The sequence below is a fragment of the Augochlora pura genome, chromosome 7, assembly GCF_028453695.1.
Source record: "Augochlora pura isolate Apur16 chromosome 7, APUR_v2.2.1, whole genome shotgun sequence".
In the NCBI taxonomy this organism is placed as follows: domain Eukaryota; kingdom Metazoa; phylum Arthropoda; class Insecta; order Hymenoptera; family Halictidae; genus Augochlora; species Augochlora pura.
The window spans coordinates 36812501-36833134 of NC_135778.1; the positions used below are offsets into that span (position 1 = coordinate 36812501).

The window sequence follows — 20634 nt, forward strand, 5'->3', positions numbered from 1 at the left end:
ATTAGATATCACAAAATTAAAAATACAATTTATTTTTAAGCGATACCGCTAAAACTGTATAATATACAAGTTGTACAAGTAGTCATTATACAGCTGTTGCTGTAACGGAATTTAGTCAAAAAGACCGAAGCCCATATCGTCATCTTCCGATTCGGACTCCTCCTTTGCTGGTTTCTTTTCCTCTGTTAAAAAGAATTTCAATATATAATTTTTATACTTTTTGTAAGAAACGAGTAAAAATATCTTATGGAATAACATTTACCCTTCTTTTCTTCAACTGGAGCAGCAGCAGCAGCAGGTGCAGCTGCGCTAGCAACTGCACCACCACCACCAACTGGCATAGATGCCAATTTCTCACGTCCTGTAAAAGTAAAAAATATCCTATAAAATTCTGTATTATTTGGAAAGTTTTAGAATATAAATGGTTAACTTAATTCAAAAATTGAAACGTAAATTCCTATGGATTTGTAAGAGATTTTAATCTATTTGAAAAAGAAGATAATATTTGATTTTAAATATTATACCTAGTGCTATCAGTTCATCGATGTTCTTTCCGTTCAATGATGAGATAACAATCTTCAGTTTCTCAGGGTCGGATTCAATTCCGACAGATGATAAAATCTTTTCAATATCATTTTGGTTAGGTGAAGTTTTGCCGCCTAACACAGCCAAAAGATAGGTGGCCACGTAACGCATTCTGAAAAAAAACATAATTACATTATTATGCTGTTTTACAAAATAACACATTTTTTCTTAGAAATTAAATGACTTCAGTAAGAAAAAATACCATCACAATTATCAGTCGAAAGATGGTGAATATTTAAATCATCATGTACATACATTTATAGTAAAATAGTATTTAGTATCACACAAACTAGTAAATACAGTGGAGTAAATTTATACTGTAATAAGTTACGTTTATATACTATTTTTATATTTCAATCAAAATTAAATGCTTAGAATATATATCGTTTCACAACTTGTGCGTTGGATATGTTGAGCACATACATATAACGTGCAGACACGCGAGGTTTGAAAGAAAGGTTCACCGCATCGTAAATAATCCTCCACTATAATATTTTAGTTGATAAACAAATTATGCCTCTTTGTATCTTAATATATGATAGATCGAAAGCATACAATATTATTCGTGAAAAGATATTATTCAAACTTTTACTTACCTTTAAGTCTTACGACACGAAACGTGGTTCACGCTCAAAACAGAGAATATGACCGTGCCGAAGCTGTAGTCAAAGAGGAAGAATCGTTAAGACGAAAACAGGAAGGAGGGAAATTTTCATTTCATTTGCAGCGCCATCTGAGTCATGAAATGCATAGTACATATAGTCACGCTTCACCATTTCGGTTTTCTCATTGTGTGTACAGTAATGAGTTCTATTTAAGCACTCCTCCAGGCCGCAGCATGATCCATTAGCGAGGTTTGATAAATAAATTTTCTGTACTCTGATTGGCTAATAATTTTCTCTTGAGACATGATCCACTGCGGATTGGATGTGCTTTGAAATAGTGGGGACGTGCACGGCACCTTAGGCTATAAGAAGAGCGTGCAAGAGCTCAGCTGACATCATATAGATATTTGTCTTAGCTTCAGCGAACTATCTAAAGCCGTGTAGTTAATTACTAATGCTTACTTAAATAATGTACTTGCATACGTATCACATATTATAGTTAAATCCAGAATTTATAAGCGACTTGTAACAAAATGGTGCCCTCCCCTCTCCCATCCATGTTAAACGTGAGCCGTTGAACTAATTTGTACACCATGCCTCTATTTCTAAATCCGTGATCCATGGTAGCGATCCATGCAAAAGTCAAACTCTAAACCACGGACACCAACCCATTCCTAAAAATCCCAGGAGACCGCAAAATATGCAAATATTACAAATTAAATTTTACTTTGTTACAAAGTTACAACATTTTCTTATTATAGAAAAAGGATCGCAATATTTTAAACCAACAGCAAATTTTTCATTAATAGTAGAAATAAATTTGTGACATTTTCCACTTATGTATTTCTTAAAATTATATGTATAATACAAATTACGTATGTATATATATATATATTTGATTTTAATTACATAATAAATAAATGTTCTAATATTAATCAAATGTATTTACTTGTAACTTATTATTTGAAAATATATTCTGAAATCATATACTTGTTCTTAATGCAAACACACATAGCACAATTGAACTTATCTATTTTTCGACTTTTGTAAATGTGCAATGTTTTAAACTAATTGTTTTGGCGCTGCAATCAAAAGCGGATATCAACACAAAAACACGTCTAATATGCATATGGTTTTAGACTCTAAACTTCATAAGCCATTTTGTGCATTGTTGAAGCAGCTGTGCAAAAATATTACTTATCATTTCGTTCTGAAATTTCAAAACTTGGCTGATCGCTGTTTTCGGATATACGCATCTCTGATGCACACCTGTGATCATCGAAGGAAACCTCGATTCTATCATTATTATATACGTAATCAAGAATCACCTACAAATTTTGTGAAACAAAGAACTTTTCAATATCTTTTATTAACCTTGGTCTGGTCGTCATAATAGTAAGTATCGTCTTCCGAGGAAGTTAAAAATAGTTCAGTTTAGTAAAAGCTCTGTCGCACTTATGAAATAGTTTTTCAAATTGAAATGTTATTCGATCTGTATAAGATATCAAGTTTCGTAATGTAACGTTTAATTTCTATCTCTTACGACACTATCGAATCAGCTTCCTGGTTCTCGAAACGTCATTTTGATATTCTACTTCATGGTACGAAAATGTTCCTGAATATACGCAGTTACCAACATTTTTGTCGAATGAAAAAAAAAAGTCACGATTATGTGTCAGACATACGTTATTTCTTATAAATTTTTGGTAACCTATCATTTTCAGATTATGATTGAGAAAGCATCAAGGAAATATGCGTGAAATAAAAGACATCATCTAAAACCATACACTTAAAGTGAACTGAAGGCTTTTGTATAGTAAAATCCTACCAATGGTTCTGGCATACCTTACATTTATGCACTAGATTAAACAACAATGTAAGAAGTATAGTGATTTGCATTTGCCTTCCGTTGGTCCATTAAATTGAAAACTGTGTTGAACCTGTGTATTACCGTGGTTAGTATAATGGTCTTTATTAAACATTTATGTTTACAAAAGAGATTTATATAATATTATAAGTCAGGAAGCATTATCAATGTTTAAAGATTAAACAAAAATATAATACTCTATTGGAATTTTTTTTATGTTCCTTGCTAATATATGTATAATACGTAATGGATATTGTAAACATGTCTTTGTTAAAATGCAAATAAATATTTAATTTAATAAATTATATTCTTTATATAAAAGTTTCTTGAATATTTTTCAACAATAGTTAATAGTGTAGTAGAATATCTAAATCAAAACATTTAAAAGTCTCGGAGTTTAATTTCTAATGTTCATTATTTCAGTGCACATTATTTTGAAAAATTAAACTTACCATCATGGTTAATGAACCGCCAACTTATAGCCAACCATGTGTTAGCACATGGATGGAGAAAATGAGTAAAGGAATATTGTCAGGTACTCACTTTAAAGAACACTGGAGAAACTGGGTCCCAAAAATATATAGCCCAAAACCGAACAGCGATTGTTTGGACTGGAGTTTTGATGAAGAAACAGCGCAAAAAGTATTATACTATACACTAGAAGAATTCATTTGCAATGGTGACCCACAAATTGCTTTAAAGCAGCTAAGTCAAACGGATAGCAATATATGTGGTAAAGTATTCAAGATGGGAGAGCCTACATACAGTTGTAGAGAATGTTGTATCGATTTAACTTGTGTTTTGTGCGTGGATTGTTTTAAACAATCGGCTCATCGTAATCATAAATACAAAATGGGCACGTCAAGTGGTGGAGGATGTTGTGATTGCGGAGACACAGAAGCTTGGAAGAGTGAACCATTTTGTAATATACATTTGGCTGGAAATCAAGCTAAAGAATCCTGTGGAAACAAATTGCCCGGTGATGTTGCAGAAAGAGCGGTTGTAACTTTTGAAGCAGTTCTGAGATATTGCTATGAAATGTTATCTTCAGAGTACACAAGCGTACCTTCTGAATTACAAATCAAAGAGAACGAGGATGATCCTTTGTCGCTTTCATCTTCTTTGGATTCTTATTGTACAGTTCTATTTAATAATGAGACACATACATTTGATCAGGTAATCACTACACTTCAACGTGTTATGAAATGCCCACAAAAAGATGCGGTAGAATTTGTAACAAATGTTGATAGAGAAGGTAGAGCTGTTGTGAAGTGTTCTAGGTTTAAAGTTTGTGAGGATTTAAAGTTTGATATTGAAAAATTTACTCAGAGGCATAGCAGCAGAGCATTAAAAGTTCTTGTAGTTCATGCTCATGTAATTGCTCATCAAACATTTGCTATGAAACTTTTAAATTGGTTACAACAATTTATAGGTCTCTGTGAAGGTTTCAGAGTGCTTTTTAGTAATGTTGCACTAAATACGAAATTACCAGATATTTCTGTTGTAGAAGGTATGCTTATGAGAGATTCAGAGCTGTGGAAATCTGCTAGAACAGCCTGGCACAGATTATTCATGTCTGGAATGCTTATGCAGTATGAAAGCAAGAAAGCTTTAGCAATTGTCTTCACTAATAATTATGGAGGTGTTATGCAGGATTTCATAAGAGATGATCATGATCATCCATTTTCTATTGTTTCGTTTTCAGTGCAGTTATTTACTGTTCCAACACTGGCGCATTACCTTATCGCACATCATAATGTGTTATTTATCTTGTTGAACACGTTTATTTCTGAAAGCTCTCGAAAATGTAACGAAGCAGGAAAGTTGGAATTTGAAAGAGATCCTCCACATTCTTCATTCAGAAGAGCTCAACAAATTCTTCATGATTTACGATACTTATTAAGTACTAAACCAACTGTTTGGACATACGAATTGAGGGAAGGATTCTTACAAGGACTTTCCCTTTTACTGACTTTACTTTGTAGCATGCAATCTATGGATGCAGTGCTTAGGCAAGTTGGTCAACATGTGGAATACGAACCTGAATGGGAATCTGCTTTTAATTTACACGTCAGACTATCTCCAGTTATGACACTTGCTGTACAATGGTGTGGTTCAGATCGAGCTGTTCTGATAAAAGCTTTCAGAATGGTTTTGAGAAGATTAAGCAAACAAGCCGGACTCGAATATCGTCCAACGCAAGTGAAAGAATTAGTAGATCACAGTGCAACTTGTATTCAATATGACGTCTCATCTGAACCAGTGTCTATACACCTTCCTCTATCCAGATTTTTGGCTGGTCTTTTCCTGTACCTTGAACAGCATAATCTACATTTTCAATGCGATGAATTTATTAATCAAACAAAACCAACACCAGAAGAAATTATAGAACCTGTGTTGGCTACTCAAGTAATGATTTCACAGGCACATGCCGGTATGTGGCGAAGAAATGGTTATTCTTTAGTAAATCAATTATATTTCTATCATAATGTGAAATGTCGTTCAGAAATGTTAGACACAGACATTATTTTACTTCAAGCTGGAGCATCTTTAATAGAGAGTAATGAATTTTTAATTCACGTTCTAAACAAATATAATCTACTGCATTGGGCAAATCCAAGTTGTGGTCTTACTTCTTTAGAGCAAGAAGAAGTAATTTTAATTGAAGAATTTCTAGGACTACTCATAACAATAATTGGTGAAAGATATGTACCTGGTGTTGGACAAGTCACTGCTGATGATCGCCTGAAAAAAGATATAATACAACAATTGTGTATTAAACCACTTTCTCATTCAGAACTTAGTAAGGCATTGCCAGATGATCCAAACGTGGAAATAGGAATGGAACAAGTAATACATGAAGTAGCAGATTTCAAAAAACCTTCTCAAGCATCGGGAGGAAAAGGAGTATATCAGTTAAAACCAGAATTTTATTCAGAATATAATATCTTTTTCTACCATTATACAAAGGAGGAATTAAGTAAATCTGAAGAAGTGCAACGTAAACGAAGGAAAGCTCTTGGAGAATTAGAATGTTGTCCACCTCCGAAACTTCCTAGATTGTCAGAACTATTTAGTTTAGTTACCAATTTACTGCAATGCGATGTCATGTTACATATTATGAAAACTGTACTGGAAAAGGCACTTAATTGCGGTCCTTGTAGTTTCTCAGAGCCACAGGTACATAAAGTTTTACATCTTATTGGCTATGCCCTTCAAGAAGAAGAGTCGGGTTACTACCCTTTTCTTACATTTACTGCCAGAGCTGCAAAATGGAATATTTTTAAAATATTAGAAGACCTCTACATCAGTCCGCTTATAGAAACACATAAAGATTTATTAATATGGGTTTTATTAAAATATAGAGAAGTTGCTGGTAGTAATATAGAAGATAGTACTACACCTATCGTAGTTCAAACAGTACCCACAAGCTATGCTAAAAGTAATAACAATGACAAAGAATGGAGAACGAAAATGGCAGCTCAGAAACGTGCAAATGTAATGGCACAAATGACTGCTATGCAAAAACATTTTATGAAGAAAAACGCTGAGTTGTTTGAAGAAACTGATATAGATGCGAATAAATCTAATGATCGAGGTTCGACTATAGACCTGAATGAATGTTTCCAAAAGACACCTATTGCTGTTGGTATTGAACAAACAGCAAGAATGTGTGAAGAGAAAACTTATACTTGCATCTTATGCCAGGAGAATCAAACTGTAACTGCATCTGGTCCAGCAATGGTATTGGCTGCGTGTGTACAACAGTCCACGGTGTTATGCCAACATAGAGGCGCTTCACCTAATGAACCTAATCCATTGTATCTTTCTTCAAAATTAGGTGCATCACCACATACTGGCACATGTGGTCACGTGATGCATGTAAATTGTTGGCAAAAGTACTTTAACAATGTCCTCGCTAAAGAGAATAGAAGACCGTTCCGTTTACGGCAGCCTGCAAGCTTTGACGTTGAGAAACATGAATATCTTTGTCCACTTTGCGAATGTCTTAGTAATACTGTTTTACCACTTCTACCACCGTTGGGAATATTACAACCAACACCACAAAATCAGCCTCAGCTTGATTTTAGTACATGGGTGGATGGTGAATTGTACACTGAATCTCAAGATAATCAGACTATGGAAGAAGATAGTTCTTTGGAGCAAGGATCAAATCTTAATTCTATAATTTCTTCTAATATGCTTGGAGATCCGGTAGTGGGAGCTTTAACATCAACTTATGGTCATCCTGGACCAATTATTTCTGAAAATTTAGTTTCGATGATTCATCTTTTTGCACAGGCAACGTATACAGTAGGTTGTGGAACAGAACCACGTGAAAATGATCCCACAGTTCCATTATCAGTATGGAAATCAACAGCATACACTATTCATGCCATAGAATTTATCTTACGCGACATGGATAAACCATTATTGGGTGCTTTATCATCTAGACAGAGGGATAGTTTAGAAGGTCTTGCTAGAATTTCGGCTATTCTGGGATCTGCGTGTACAACTAACAGCGGTACAAATTTGACATGGGCAAATAAAGATAATATTAGGAATCATGCTATTTCCTATTTAATGTTATTAATCAAGAATCCACATGATTCAGCAAGCATTTTAGATTGGGATTCATTTGGAATGCTCGTTCCTTTAATTAATTCAGTACCAACGCTTTTTAATCAAAATGATACACCACCACAAATCATTACAGGTGGAATGTGTGACTTTTACGCGTTGCAACTTGTATTTATATCTCTTATAGTAAAAATATTATTAACATCAGACTTCAATGAAGGAATGGATACAGAGGGACAAGAAATGACTGAAAGGTCTGCAGAATCCATTCTCATATTGGTTCAAGCTTTAAACGTTAATATCGACACGCAAACAGTTTCTGAAATATGGAGAAGAGTCAAGGAAGCTTGTATGCCTTTCCTTAGATGTTGCGCTCTTTATTTTCATTATGTAACTGATGTTCCGGCTCCGGAGGAATTAACTAAAGTAGAAGGAGCTACATATGAAAACATCTGTGCATATTTGGGTTTACCCACAACATGTGATGAATTAGTGAAGCCAAATTTAGATGTAATTATGAAATTGATAAATGTTTGGAAAAGTCATCCCGCTGTTCAGATGCATTTGGCTGGTGCTAGTGCAATCATAGTATGTAAAGAACCTTTGAAAGTTAACAAATTGGTCGAGCTTCCAGAAGATTATAGTGAATTGATAAATATGACATCATCATTCACATGTTCCAATAGCGAACAAGAGCACTTGAAAAATCCAACAATGTGCCTGGTTTGTGGAGAAATGTTATGTTCTCAAAGTTACTGTTGCCAAAATGAACTGAACAAGATGACGGTCGGTGCGTGTACATATCACGCAAGTACGTGCGGTGCGGGAGTCGGAATATTTTTGCGGATACGAAAATGTGAAATACTTTTCTTGAGAAGTCCAATTCGAGGATCATTTGTTTGTCCACCATATTTCGATGAATACGGAGAAACGGATCAAGGTCTACGAAGAGGAAATCCGCTCCGGCTGTGTCATGAAAAATACAGGCAGTTGAATCAGTTGTGGCTGGGACATGGACTATATGATTCCATATCAAGGGCTATTGAATCTTCAAATAGTCTTATGTTGATACGATGGCAGCGTCTATAACCATCTTAGGATTTCCCTATACAATCTAGCCTGGACATTTAGTTAAAAATACTAAATCTATACTTAGCATAAGCTACCATAGCGGCTGACATTATGACTTTTAATTAAACTGTTTGATCATGATACAAATTTGATAAAATTATTTATTTTAAGAATACAGTACGGATGGCTTTGTATATTTAAAACAATTGGATGTTATTCCCGTTGCGATATCATCTTAGATTATTTCAGAGTTTACGGAATTTTCTATTATTATTGTGTAAATTAAATATAAATTTCTTTATAATTATTGACAAAATGTTGTACGAACTTTGTTGCTTATAGAAATTAGTTTTTAATATCACTCAACTCATTGTCACATTGTTTAAAGAATTTTAGGATTGTATGATTAACTAATCAAGTTATATGAATTAAAGACTTTTATTCTGTTTTAAAATAACATTACTTAATATCAATTTACTTAACGTTAAGGAAGTTCTATTTTACACGAGTAGTATAGATGACGTTAAAAATGTTCCAGATCGTAAATTGAATATGTAAGATTGATACTTGGATACATTGACAGCAACTGAAAATTTTCGATTTTAGAAATCTGTAAACAATATAATATTATAATGCATGAATCTCAAGAAAAACACGTAAATATTTAAATAATTTTTAAAAAATACAATAAATAATGTGACATGGTATTTGTTTTTTCATTGCTAGTCTTTTATTTCAATATAATTCAATAACTAAATATTTATATGAAGGATATTACTTTCACGCGTAATACTAACTTTTTTATATTCATTAGATTAGTTTTGTGCTTTTAGTACAGCATTGTATCAACTTATATTATATGCTGTATAGTTCAACTTAATATTACTTACACACAGTTTTATAACTAGAAAAATATGTAAATAATAATTCTTGATCAGTTTAACAAGTTTAAAAATCTTTACAGTGCTATATAAGAGTATGAGTTTTTCAATTTTGCTTAAGTACAATACATTTTGATACATAATAATATTGATTACTTACGATGAAATAATTATATGTAAAATGTTTTAAAAATGTGGTATCGAATATTTTCAATAATTAATGACAGAATGCAGTGTCATTTAAAACAAATTTACGTTTCATGCCTGAATTATTTCCAGTGTTATATAAAAAGATATGCTCCATCCGTTTTTATTTATTATCTTTAATATCTTTTGTTTATTTGTTATCATAAATTAGATATTTTAAGGACTGTATAATAATTAAATAGTACATTACTGTTACATTTGTTTTCTATTTAATTAATCACAAATTATGCTACAAAAAAGTAAGTGATAATTATATTTGATTTTTATATTTGCATGTTGATAACGGATATTTAATACCCAATCATACATAAAAGATATAATTTTCATCAAATAAAATAAAATATTTAGTTTCTATGTATCCAAAAAAAGTTTAATTTATAATCGCGAGGACATCAGTGCATTTTTTTGAAATTTCATATCATCGACTGCGGATTATTAACTTCAAGCATCATTAAAAGGTAAGAGTTTGTTACTATAAATAATTAAATAGAAATTTCAAAGATATTTTTTCCTAACTTATTTAAAATTGCTATAATTTGTTTGTGCTTGAATATTAAACATAACATTATAACTAAAATATTTATAGCCATGTAATATAAGAATTAAGTAACGTAGTGTCATATACCTATATTGTTTTTTAATACAAGAAACTGTCGAAATACGATGACGGTCGTAATGCGCAATAAACGTTTAACCGCCATAATAACCTCAAAATATATTAATACGTGCTCATGTTCATGTAAAATTGATATGAAAAACTATAATTCATGTTATATCAAAATTTTCCTAGACAAAATGATTGATTTAAACGGAGGGATTAACTTTCTAGAAAATGTTACATGTATGTATGCCTAAATTAATGTAGGTGAATATGCGCAGCCGCAGAACAAGATAAGATATCACTTGGCTGTTTAGAGGAGGATGGGTCGTTGTGTTGCGTAGTAGGAAGGAAGGTTGTTTCATTGGTGGCAGGAATTGTTTTTTAATCTTATGAGAGAAAACGGTATGATGATGAGTGACACCGGTTCACGTTGGTACGTGCACTGTGCAAGCACATTGATGGAAAATGTCAGGACTAAGTGTACGAGCTGTGACAATGAGTTGTGATCCTAGTAGTTGTCCTCGTTTGATAAAAGAGTCCTTGTTGGGCACTTATCCCTTCCTGGTCGTTTGCATTGGTATTCGGTAACGCCGGTCTTTCGACACGGTCAACCGTGGAATGGCAGCAGCCTTAAAAAAGAATAATTCACGTAGAAGGTTGGCCGCCTTAACGTTTCTTTCGAACATCTCCCTCGATGGCAGCCACCGTGATACCAAGTTAGCCGTTCTATCGCGGAATGGTACTGCTCATACTCGCACCCTCAGCGACAGTCAAGCTCATCAGGCTGATGTTCGTCAAACCGATCTGGACGTTTCCAGCGAGGAAGTTCTTGATGATGGAGCAGAAGAGCACTTAACACATCCATCTACAAAACAATCATCGTCGCCGCAGCTAGTGCAAAAAAATGCTGAACACAATTCATTTAGCTCAAATTCAGATGGAGTGTTAACACCTGCGAAGGCAATGGTAGCTGCTTTTCTCGAACAGGAAAGAAGTTACCCTCACATATCGTCTGGATTTCATAGTTCATTTAGAGAACGGTAAACGATTGCTTATGTATACTTTGGTCTGTAATTTAATGTTACCATTTCAGGAAATTTTTATTTCCTAGTTTACGGGGACACAATTGCATTTAGAGTACTTGTTTAAGCAGTTATCGTTTTGATACATTGAGGAGCAGAGTAAATATAAGGCTTTCAAGTATCATAGAATTCCTTATATTTATTTACTCATCTGTACATTTTTGCTATAAAGTACAACGAACTGCTATGTTTTATTCGTGCTATTAAGGACAAGTAAATTTTATTGAACAAGTTACATGCACTTTATATTACATTTAGTTTTACTATAATTTTGCTATAAGTTCTGCTACAATTATTTTACTTTGAAGTAAATGTATATATTTAATTATACTAATTGAATTGAAGGAATATTCTAACAACATTCTATAATACATTAAGCATATTTATATTGAATAATTTCATTAATAACTTTTGTATTTATGCAGCACAGTACACAGAGTATTTCTTCTGGTTTTCAGTACTGGCACTACTGGCAGTGAATACTCTTTACCTGAAAGACGAGTAGGCTCATTACAATATAAAAAACGTATAACTCATCAAACATCTACGCTTTCTGAAGATATTAAGCACCAATATAATAGCTCTAATGAGAGCATCGGCTCTGTACGTTCTAAATCACAATCTTCTAAATCTAAAACAAAGGCATCAAATAATATGCCAACCGGATGTACAAACAGTGGTATAATACCAGAAGTTACAAGAGAATTGCGTTTAATGCAGCATCCTATAAATGGTTACAAATTTGGAGATGACAGACTAGTTTTAGTTTCTAACAAACGTGTACCATTTTTAGTATTTTCTGCTCTTCCATATAACAAAGGACAAAGATCTAGTTGGTGTGTAAATAAAATGTATATTGTACAATGTGTTCCGAGTGTGCTAAGTGGCATAAATAATCTCGTCATAAATCTTTGCCTGTGTTTACAGGTCTGAATTGCGCAAAGATACTGGAAGAAGAAAAAATATTTCTTCACAGCGACCATTATCTGCAATCAATGATAACATTGATCCTTTTGGTTTACTGGGTATAGAGCGTGCTAAAGACGGCCAGGTATCTAATTTGTACATCTACAGTAACTTGTATGTATTTATATCAGAGGTTAATGAATTCTTTTTTAGGAAATATCTTATGGACAGTTGCTTGTACCATCTAGGCAATTTCAGAAGGACAAAAAGTTACATTTTGGTGATAACGAGGCAATAGAACTTACACATGTTATGCCTACCAAGCATCCTATGGTTTCAAGGTATTCAATATATGTACATAAAAATTAACATGTAATTGCTGTTCAATATTTCATCTAAACTTGTAAAAAAAATTGGAAGTTTTCAGAGGATACAAAATAATTTCTTACATAACATTGTTGTAAGCTTTCACATTTTATATTGTATTATCATTTTCATTCATGTGTCATGCATTTTATTAATGTATTTTCACAGAAAATGCATTATATTATTTGTTTATTTTATAACAAGATACTTCATCCATATTTTGCAGGACAAAAACTATTACATGGAATGTGGATCACTCTAAATGGTAAAAACTGTAACAGTATTGTATTTAAAAGAATTTACATAGATATATGTTGTTCAAATACGAAATCTTATTTATTTTATTTCATGATAAATAACTTTAAGTAATATGTAACTAGACATTTATTTTTAATATGTCTTGCATATTTTGTATTGTGTAGAGGTATTATTATGCATATGTATAAAGCTTTTTTATTATAATTTTTATTCTGATTGTGTAGATAAATAATTACATATTTAAATGTTTAAAAAATAAATTAATAGTCGAAGAAATAATATATAATTATTACAATTAAAAATTATTTTGGAAATTTAGTAGTGTGTGTTGGTATTATTAATTTAAAAAAATTATTGATATGATTTTTAGAGTGAGTCAAAGTAATATTTTTGTCACAATGGAAGTTTGCCAATAATATAAATAGAATATTTAGGGGTTATCACTCACATACACGCATTATCATTTTTCCATTTTTACACACGTACATGTAAATTCATAATTTATAAAAAGTATTAGTTGACTTAGTACTATGCATTTAAGACCAATGGTGGTGAAATAAATTATTTAGTGCATGCGATTTAGATTTAAAATTTGATTAGTTTATTTCAATGGAAAATAATTTGTTACAGGTGCTTGTCTTATGATACAAACACACATCGTGCTCAACATTTAACACCTGAATCCCCTCCATTGTCTTTTAGTACTGATTCAAAAGGTACACGATTAAGTAGTATAACGTAAGTTGTTACATAAGATGTGTAAATAATTCTTTTGTTATTTCAGTTTATGACTGGGATGATCAAACACTACAGTATAGTCCAAATTTATTAGATGATCCAGAACTCATAGCTGGAAAGCATAGAACACTTCTCACCTTTACATCATATATGGTGAATATATTTAAACACTTGTTTCTATAAATAATAATAATAATAAATTTCTAGTTTATTATCAATATTACTTAATCGCTGAATTATTGCTTGTTACTTAGGCATCAGTGATTGATTATGTACGACCGTCTGACTTAAAAAAGGAATTGAATGATAAATTTAAAGAAAAATTTCCGCATATTCAACTTACTTTGAGCAAGTTACGAAGGTTTGTATTAAAAGCAATAATAAGTCAGTATTAACACGTGAATGAAGTAGAAAAATTAACAATATTATATTTAGTTTGAAGCGAGAAATGAGAAAAATAGCAAAAATGGAATATGGTATTGATCTACTGACAGTGGCAATGGCTTACGTATATTTTGAGAAACTTATTCTTCGAAATATTGTCACGAAACAAACACGAAAATTATGTGCTGGTGCATGCTTACTTTTAGCAGCGAAACTGAATGATGTGAAGGGTGACGTACTTAAATCATTAATAGAGGTATTTATTAAAAATATATTACTTATTATCTCAAAAAAATGTACATAAATACAATTTTTAAATAATTTCCAGAGAATTGAAAGTATATTTCGTTTAAATCGCAAGGATTTAATAACATCTGAATTTGCTGTTTTGGTAGCCTTAGAGTTTGGCTTGCACCTCCCGACATGGGAAATATTTCCGCATTATCAAAGATTGATTTATGAGTCTTGATCTTTTTTTATGTTTCGTTTACCTAGATCGAGAACAATTTCTTCGTGACGCTGAAATTGTTTAAATAATTGTGTAAAGTACAAGGTACAGATGTTTTTATACAAAAACGTACAAAGATATAAGGAAGAGAAAAAGAATTTGGAGATTATTAGGTAATTCGTTGCTCTGAAACACGAAAGCAAAGAAGTAATCGAGATAATGATTACAGACATTTTGATAAATAAGAATTATAAGGATAGGATGGTATTCTACATTTTCTTGTATGATTCAACGAGTTAATAATTAACATTCTATAACGCTGCTAGTTGAATGATTTATAGTAAGAATTACTTTAGATATTGCAAAATGCGAATTCATAAATTCTTCTTCGTTGATACCCAAGTGCAAAACAGTGTAAGAATTGCAAATAGTGACATGTTGTACTTATGATATATTTTAGGAAGTTAAATTTCTTTCTTTAAAGTATTTTTTCAATTATTAATTTTATCATCATTGAGTCTTACTTGGTGTAAGCAATAATCCTTTTCTGAAGATACAATGATTTTTAATTACTTTCGTGAAGTGAATTATGTAGTTTCAAATAATTACAACAATACGTGGTTAAGACGAACATTAAAAATTTTTACTTGTAAACAAAATCCATACTGTTTTAAACTGTGTTTCGTTTTTAAGCAGTCTTAACTTTTTTCAATTATTTACTAGTAAGGAATACAAAATTTATTTATTTCATTGTATAATCATCAGGCAGCTGATTGAACAAATACTAGGAAATAGTAAGATGATATACTTATAAAAAACTGGTGCTTAAATAAGTACTTCTTTCTAGTTCACTATAAATTATTTTTGAATGTTATACATGTTGAAGATGCTAGATGAAATAATATATAATAATTTATAAAATTAAGTTTCCTGTCAATTTTTATAAAATATTCTACAATTATTTGTATTAGTTTTTTTTTTTTACGTAATACATTTTCGTTGGCTAAAAATAGGTATAAAAGAAGATAGATTTAGTTAATAATAGTTACAAATTTTTCAAAACGTGAAATTCAAAAATTATCCTTACGGAAAACTATAAGTATCATTATTTCTTTGTCTGTTTTCTTTTCGTCTAGTCAAGATAAAGATGTGACTCGTATATTTTTAGTATTCTGGAAATATCGTAAAAGTGCAGAATGTATATGTACAGTTGCTTGGTACATCATTTGAATTGTAAATTGATGCGTGTAGAGTAAAAAAGATATTCTTTAAAATTCAAAATTTACTTTTTAATAAATGGTTTGCATTGTGCGTTCACAATACTTCAAAAATATGATTGTATTTGAGGTACAGGGTTATATGGACTGAAGTACTTGTATGTACTTATAATAGTGAGCTACATAAGCTATTGAAACACTAACAATTAAAAATGATTGAGACACTATTCGCCAATGGAAAATATTGGAAAACTTGTAGTCTAATAAAATGAAACATTATATGTAAATTAATATTATTAAGAATACCTAAAAATCCAAAGTAAAACACCCGCGTGTGGTGCTGTAGTAAAAAATTTTAATTTCTTAGCGTACTTATCGTAATTGTACTTACTGGATAATATAAAAGTATTTACAGAGGTATCTTCCAAATTGTTTAACAGGTACTTCTATGTTGTGTTTTCTTCTTTTATCTTCGTTTATGTTTAGTCACATAAAAATAGTAATAAAAAGTTTTTATTCACGGGATGTTATTTACAAAATAATGATATTATATTAGTGTCTGCTAAAATTTTATCGTAAACTTAAGTATTGAGATATTTTTCACTCCTTGTAATTAATATAAGAACGTATTTACGTATATTGTAAAATATACTAGTGTACAGAAATCGATGGCAGTATTTATCAAGTTTGTATGTTAAGTTTTAATTCGGAGTTTTATGTTAATGTGTTACGTTGTGAAATTAATTCTATTGTAGACACATATTTATTTTATTACTGTGTATATACATATGTATATTGTACTAAGATGACGACGTGGAATTTGCACTATAAAAATAACAATTTTAACATTTTCAATTATATAAGTATATTTATTTGGCAAATGAACTATATATAATTTACGTTTACATAATAATACAGTTGCTGAGTTTTAATTATTATTATTACGTGTCTATGCCAATACTTTCATTAGCATACTAGTCTGATACGTTTATAAGTCAAACGTTCATATTATTTCCTATATACAACCCCAAAATAAGTTCTCAGTACAATATTCAGTTATGTAATGAAATGTTATTGACAAAAACATGGACTTTCCATTTGCAAAATTAATTATAAAATACGAGAATACCATCCGTAATTAATGTAATTATTTGATGGTGCACTGTTAGTGAAAATGAGGATCACGTTAAATGCATGTATGTTTTTGTCTCTAATATGGGAAGACAAAAAATGTGATTTATCGATTCGTTTAATAAGATTTTAGAATTTAGATATAATAATAATCAGTAGATGCATATGTATAACTCTATGCCATATATGTACAAGATATTGAAGTTATAATGTTATAGTTTCACATTTTCTTTATTATTTTATAGTTTCGTGAGATTAATTGGTAATAGCTCTAACTGGTGCCATAATGAATTAAATACATATTGCAGTTTTTGCGATGTTTCTAAATAGTCCATAATTATGGCCCTGATTATTTTCATTTTTTAGTTATGAACTATCTTTATTTAAAATGCTTTCACCTACTGTTTCAAGGTATTTCGATTTATTTGAGAAAGGTATTTGATGTTGTACATACTGTTTAGTACTAGAAATAAGCCATCATTCTGATTGGAAACGTTGCTTATTATTCGTATTGTGTCCTGTTTAATAATGAAATTATTACGATCAAATAGGAAGTTCAGGGTAACTTTATGTAAGTTTATAAAACATTTAATCATTTGTTCCCGCTGTTTTATATTTTCGATTTGGTACTACTGAAACTGTTAGCAATTCTCATGTATTATAATATGGTAAATCATCCGGTACATGAGATGTCATCTAAGGCTGGAAGCTATAGTATCTGTTGGTTTTATTATTCGCATATTTCGGTTACATTGTACTATTACATTTTTAATAGAATGATATAAAATGTTAACGCGTGCATTTTTCTAGTATATCACTCATGATAATAAACTTCATTAGTAATTTTCTCATGATATTGAAAACGACGAAGATATTTTATGTTTCAGTCTTAGGTGAAACAGTAAAATCATTTTAATTATTGCGCTATCAAACTTGCTATGTTGCGAAATAGTTCGTAAAAATCTGTTGGCACTGATTGACAGACCTACATCAAATTGGAGATAGATAAAACAGTGGTCGATTCTTTATACACCTATCTTCCGTTGCCATAGTTTGGTCTCGAACAAGAAACATTTCAAAGATGGGCACAATTTAATTTAAAAAATCATACATAATAAACAACAGCGGTAGCATATAAAGATTACATGTCGGCATTTATACAGGATGTTTTACTTATCTCGACCAATAGAAATATTTAATTCTAAGTTCACGCTATTTAAATATTTAAACAACACTATTAAAACTTTAAAACTCTATCTATGCTTGCAAACCAATTGGAGAATCTAACATTTTAGGGGAGAACTTCGGTATACTGAGAAAAGGAAAAAATACAAATTAACTTTATTATGAGGTAATATGAATGAAGTGAAACATCCGGTATGTTTTCTTGTATAGAATGATGTCTTTATTTTTCGTTTAAATTCTATAGAGTATAGAGCAACAATTTCTTTATTTATTCTTCGTTATCTGTGTTTTATATCTAGATCAATTTGTTCCCACTTTCTATGCATAGTATCTTAATAATACTATTCCCCCTGTTTTCGGAACGAGTGCGCCCAGTTATAAGAAGCAAATGCCGTTTGAGCTTTGTGTGGTGAACTTACATGCGGTATACTACAAGTATACATATATAATGTGTATTTTTTGCGCGTATATCAGCTGCATATACATATATACATGCATGCAGCTGTAGGGAAAATGTTAAGGCTGAGAATTTGAACGAGCTGGTTTTTTCAGTGATCTCCCTCCACCATTTATCGGTTCTCATCGTCGATGTTAACATTTGACTGTAGTTTAATAGATGTCGGAATAGAATTAGGAGGAGAACGGTCTTTGATACGACACATTTGTAACGGCGAATTTGATAGAAGAAGAATTAAGATTGTATAAACGGATCGATGATTAAATATACCTGCTCATGAGAGGTTTATATGTAGCTACGATAAAGTAGTCTTTGATATTATGTGATACTGTTTTTATTCGTCTAAATAACGCTATAAGCTATTCGTACTAACATACAAAATAATATCTTACGGCAACACGATATACATTATCAATGTTCTATCCCGGTGTGCTTTGTAAGACTCCGCGAGGATCGATTAATAACTTCTTACCATAGATCGATGCACCTTATAGTCTGACGTGCGCTAATTGAAAAGACGACCCATTTGTTAATCTCTCGCCACGACAGTCTCCACACGCCATTACACGTTGAGAATCCTTTCAGCGTTGTTTGTCCAGCGATTGTACTCGAATCGGACGATGTTCGACCGTTGCGTTGGCTTGGAATGTATTGTATGTACGATCCGTAGTCTATTTTCGTTGACAGATTTTCGTTTTGGTAGCGTAGAAACGAAGATACGGGTATCAGGATATGCGATATTTTTCGATTGCGAGACGATTTAATTAGAAAACGATTTGAATTGCAACACCCTGTGTCTGTCGTTCTCGTGCGAATACTCGACGCGACACTGAAACAAAAAAAAAGTCAACAATAGCATCTCCGTGCTATCAGTCTGTCAATTAAACGAAGAGAGAAAAGAGAAAACACATCGTTACGTTGATTCGTGTTACAAGCAACGGCCGTTACTTTGTTAGTACACGGCACGTTTTCATATCGAATGTTTCATTACTTCAAACTGTTAGGATATAATGAAAAGGATATGTATAAATACGAAATAAAGTCCGAAAGAAACTTCAGATCGTGCTGTCTCTTCACCCTGCCTTAGATTTATAGACATCGATTATCATCTGTTGAAACTTAATTGAAGCTCGTTAACGGCGGATCTGCAAAATGTTTTATTGTAGTAGAAAACTAGAGAGGAACGTAACGTTATCTGAAAATATTGCGATGATAATGGATATCTTAAAGTCATGTTGCTCCAGTACTGATTGTTATAGATATTACTTTTACCAGAATACGTATTCTTGTCTGCAATTAATATAGAATTCGACAAATTGAAATTATTTTAAATCATAATAAATGAGAAATTACTTTTACAAATGTTTCTCGTGGTTTCAATACGTTGCAATTTTTGCAACGATTTCGTTACGCATTAACTAACCCTTTCAGTGTCGCAAAAATAAGTCACACCGTTTGGTTCGATTCTAAAAAAGTTATTCCGTCTGTAAAATGTGTTCGAATAATTTAGCGAGTGAGCATAGTTATTCAAAATAAGAGCATCTCGGTAAGTATTTCAATAAGCCGTTTCAGAGGAATAATGATTCGATAATGATTCGATACACAGGAAACAACGGGCTATTATAAAATTCTTGGTGCGGACAGAGGATGATGCGAATCTGACGCGTGAATCGTAGTCGGCGTTCGTCAAAAGAACGCGCGAGGATTACGGCGGGAAGTGAACAGATGCGAGTGGTCAAAGCATGCCGATACCCACGCGCGAAAATCTGCCCGGAAACGCTGCTTTATGCCCTCCACGTGATCATACAGAAATTAAGTTCCTCGTGTTCACTTTAACTTCGTAAACCATCTAAATCATATAATCGTTTAACGCGATTTATTTTTCATGTATCCGACGCTGTGTTTCGGTCGAAGTTCCGGTACGATTTCTTTGACGCTAGAATGACCAAAACCATTCGACCGACAGACTTCGAATGATTTATTTTACGATTATTGAGATTCTAAGAACGCTTTTATTTTATAAGCAATTATCGAGGCTTATTTCGAAATAAAATCCATAGTATA

At 31.8% G+C, this 20634-nt stretch overlaps 3 protein-coding genes and 1 non-coding gene across 5 annotated transcripts; 2 read left to right on the forward strand and 2 right to left on the reverse strand.

The window, feature by feature from the left end:
* Nucleotides 1-8: 8 nt before the first annotated feature.
* Rplp2 (ribosomal protein LP2) lies at nucleotides 9-1312 on the reverse strand. Its single transcript, XM_078184988.1, has 4 exons — nucleotides 1182-1312; nucleotides 525-697; nucleotides 263-361; nucleotides 9-182 (listed from the first exon to the last, which is right to left on the reverse strand). The coding sequence occupies exons 2-4, from the start codon at nucleotides 694-696 to the stop codon at nucleotides 112-114; spliced, it is 342 nt and encodes a 113-aa protein (XP_078041114.1). The 5' UTR covers nucleotide 697; nucleotides 1182-1312; the 3' UTR covers nucleotides 9-111.
* Nucleotides 763-837, reverse strand: LOC144473927 (small nucleolar RNA Me28S-Am982). Its single transcript, XR_013494668.1, has one exon. It is a non-coding gene; the product is annotated as a small nucleolar RNA Me28S-Am982 (small nucleolar RNA).
* A 1011-nt stretch (nucleotides 1313-2323) lies between the features above and the next one.
* Ubr1 (Ubr1 ubiquitin ligase) lies at nucleotides 2324-9414 on the forward strand. Its single transcript, XM_078188051.1, has 3 exons — nucleotides 2324-2585; nucleotides 2915-3145; nucleotides 3481-9414. Exon 3 carries the CDS (start codon nucleotides 3514-3516, stop codon nucleotides 8725-8727), a length of 5214 nt encoding a protein of 1737 aa, XP_078044177.1. The 5' UTR covers nucleotides 2324-2585; nucleotides 2915-3145; nucleotides 3481-3513; the 3' UTR covers nucleotides 8728-9414.
* Nucleotides 9415-9543: 129 nt separating this feature from the next.
* Nucleotides 9544-19628, forward strand: LOC144473816 (CDK5 and ABL1 enzyme substrate 2). Of its 2 annotated transcripts, XM_078188052.1 has the most exons (10): nucleotides 9544-11438; nucleotides 11939-12316; nucleotides 12408-12531; nucleotides 12600-12727; nucleotides 12979-13017; nucleotides 13641-13726; nucleotides 13795-13901; nucleotides 14003-14109; nucleotides 14184-14388; nucleotides 14461-19628. In XM_078188052.1, exons 1-10 carry the CDS (start codon nucleotides 11017-11019, stop codon nucleotides 14599-14601), a joined length of 1737 nt encoding a protein of 578 aa, XP_078044178.1. In that variant the 5' UTR covers nucleotides 9544-11016; the 3' UTR covers nucleotides 14602-19628. The 2 variants fall into 2 exon arrangements, with proteins under 2 accessions (XP_078044178.1, XP_078044179.1); XM_078188053.1 differs by lacking the exon at nucleotides 12979-13017.
* The last annotated feature ends 1006 nt before the right edge of the window (nucleotides 19629-20634 follow it).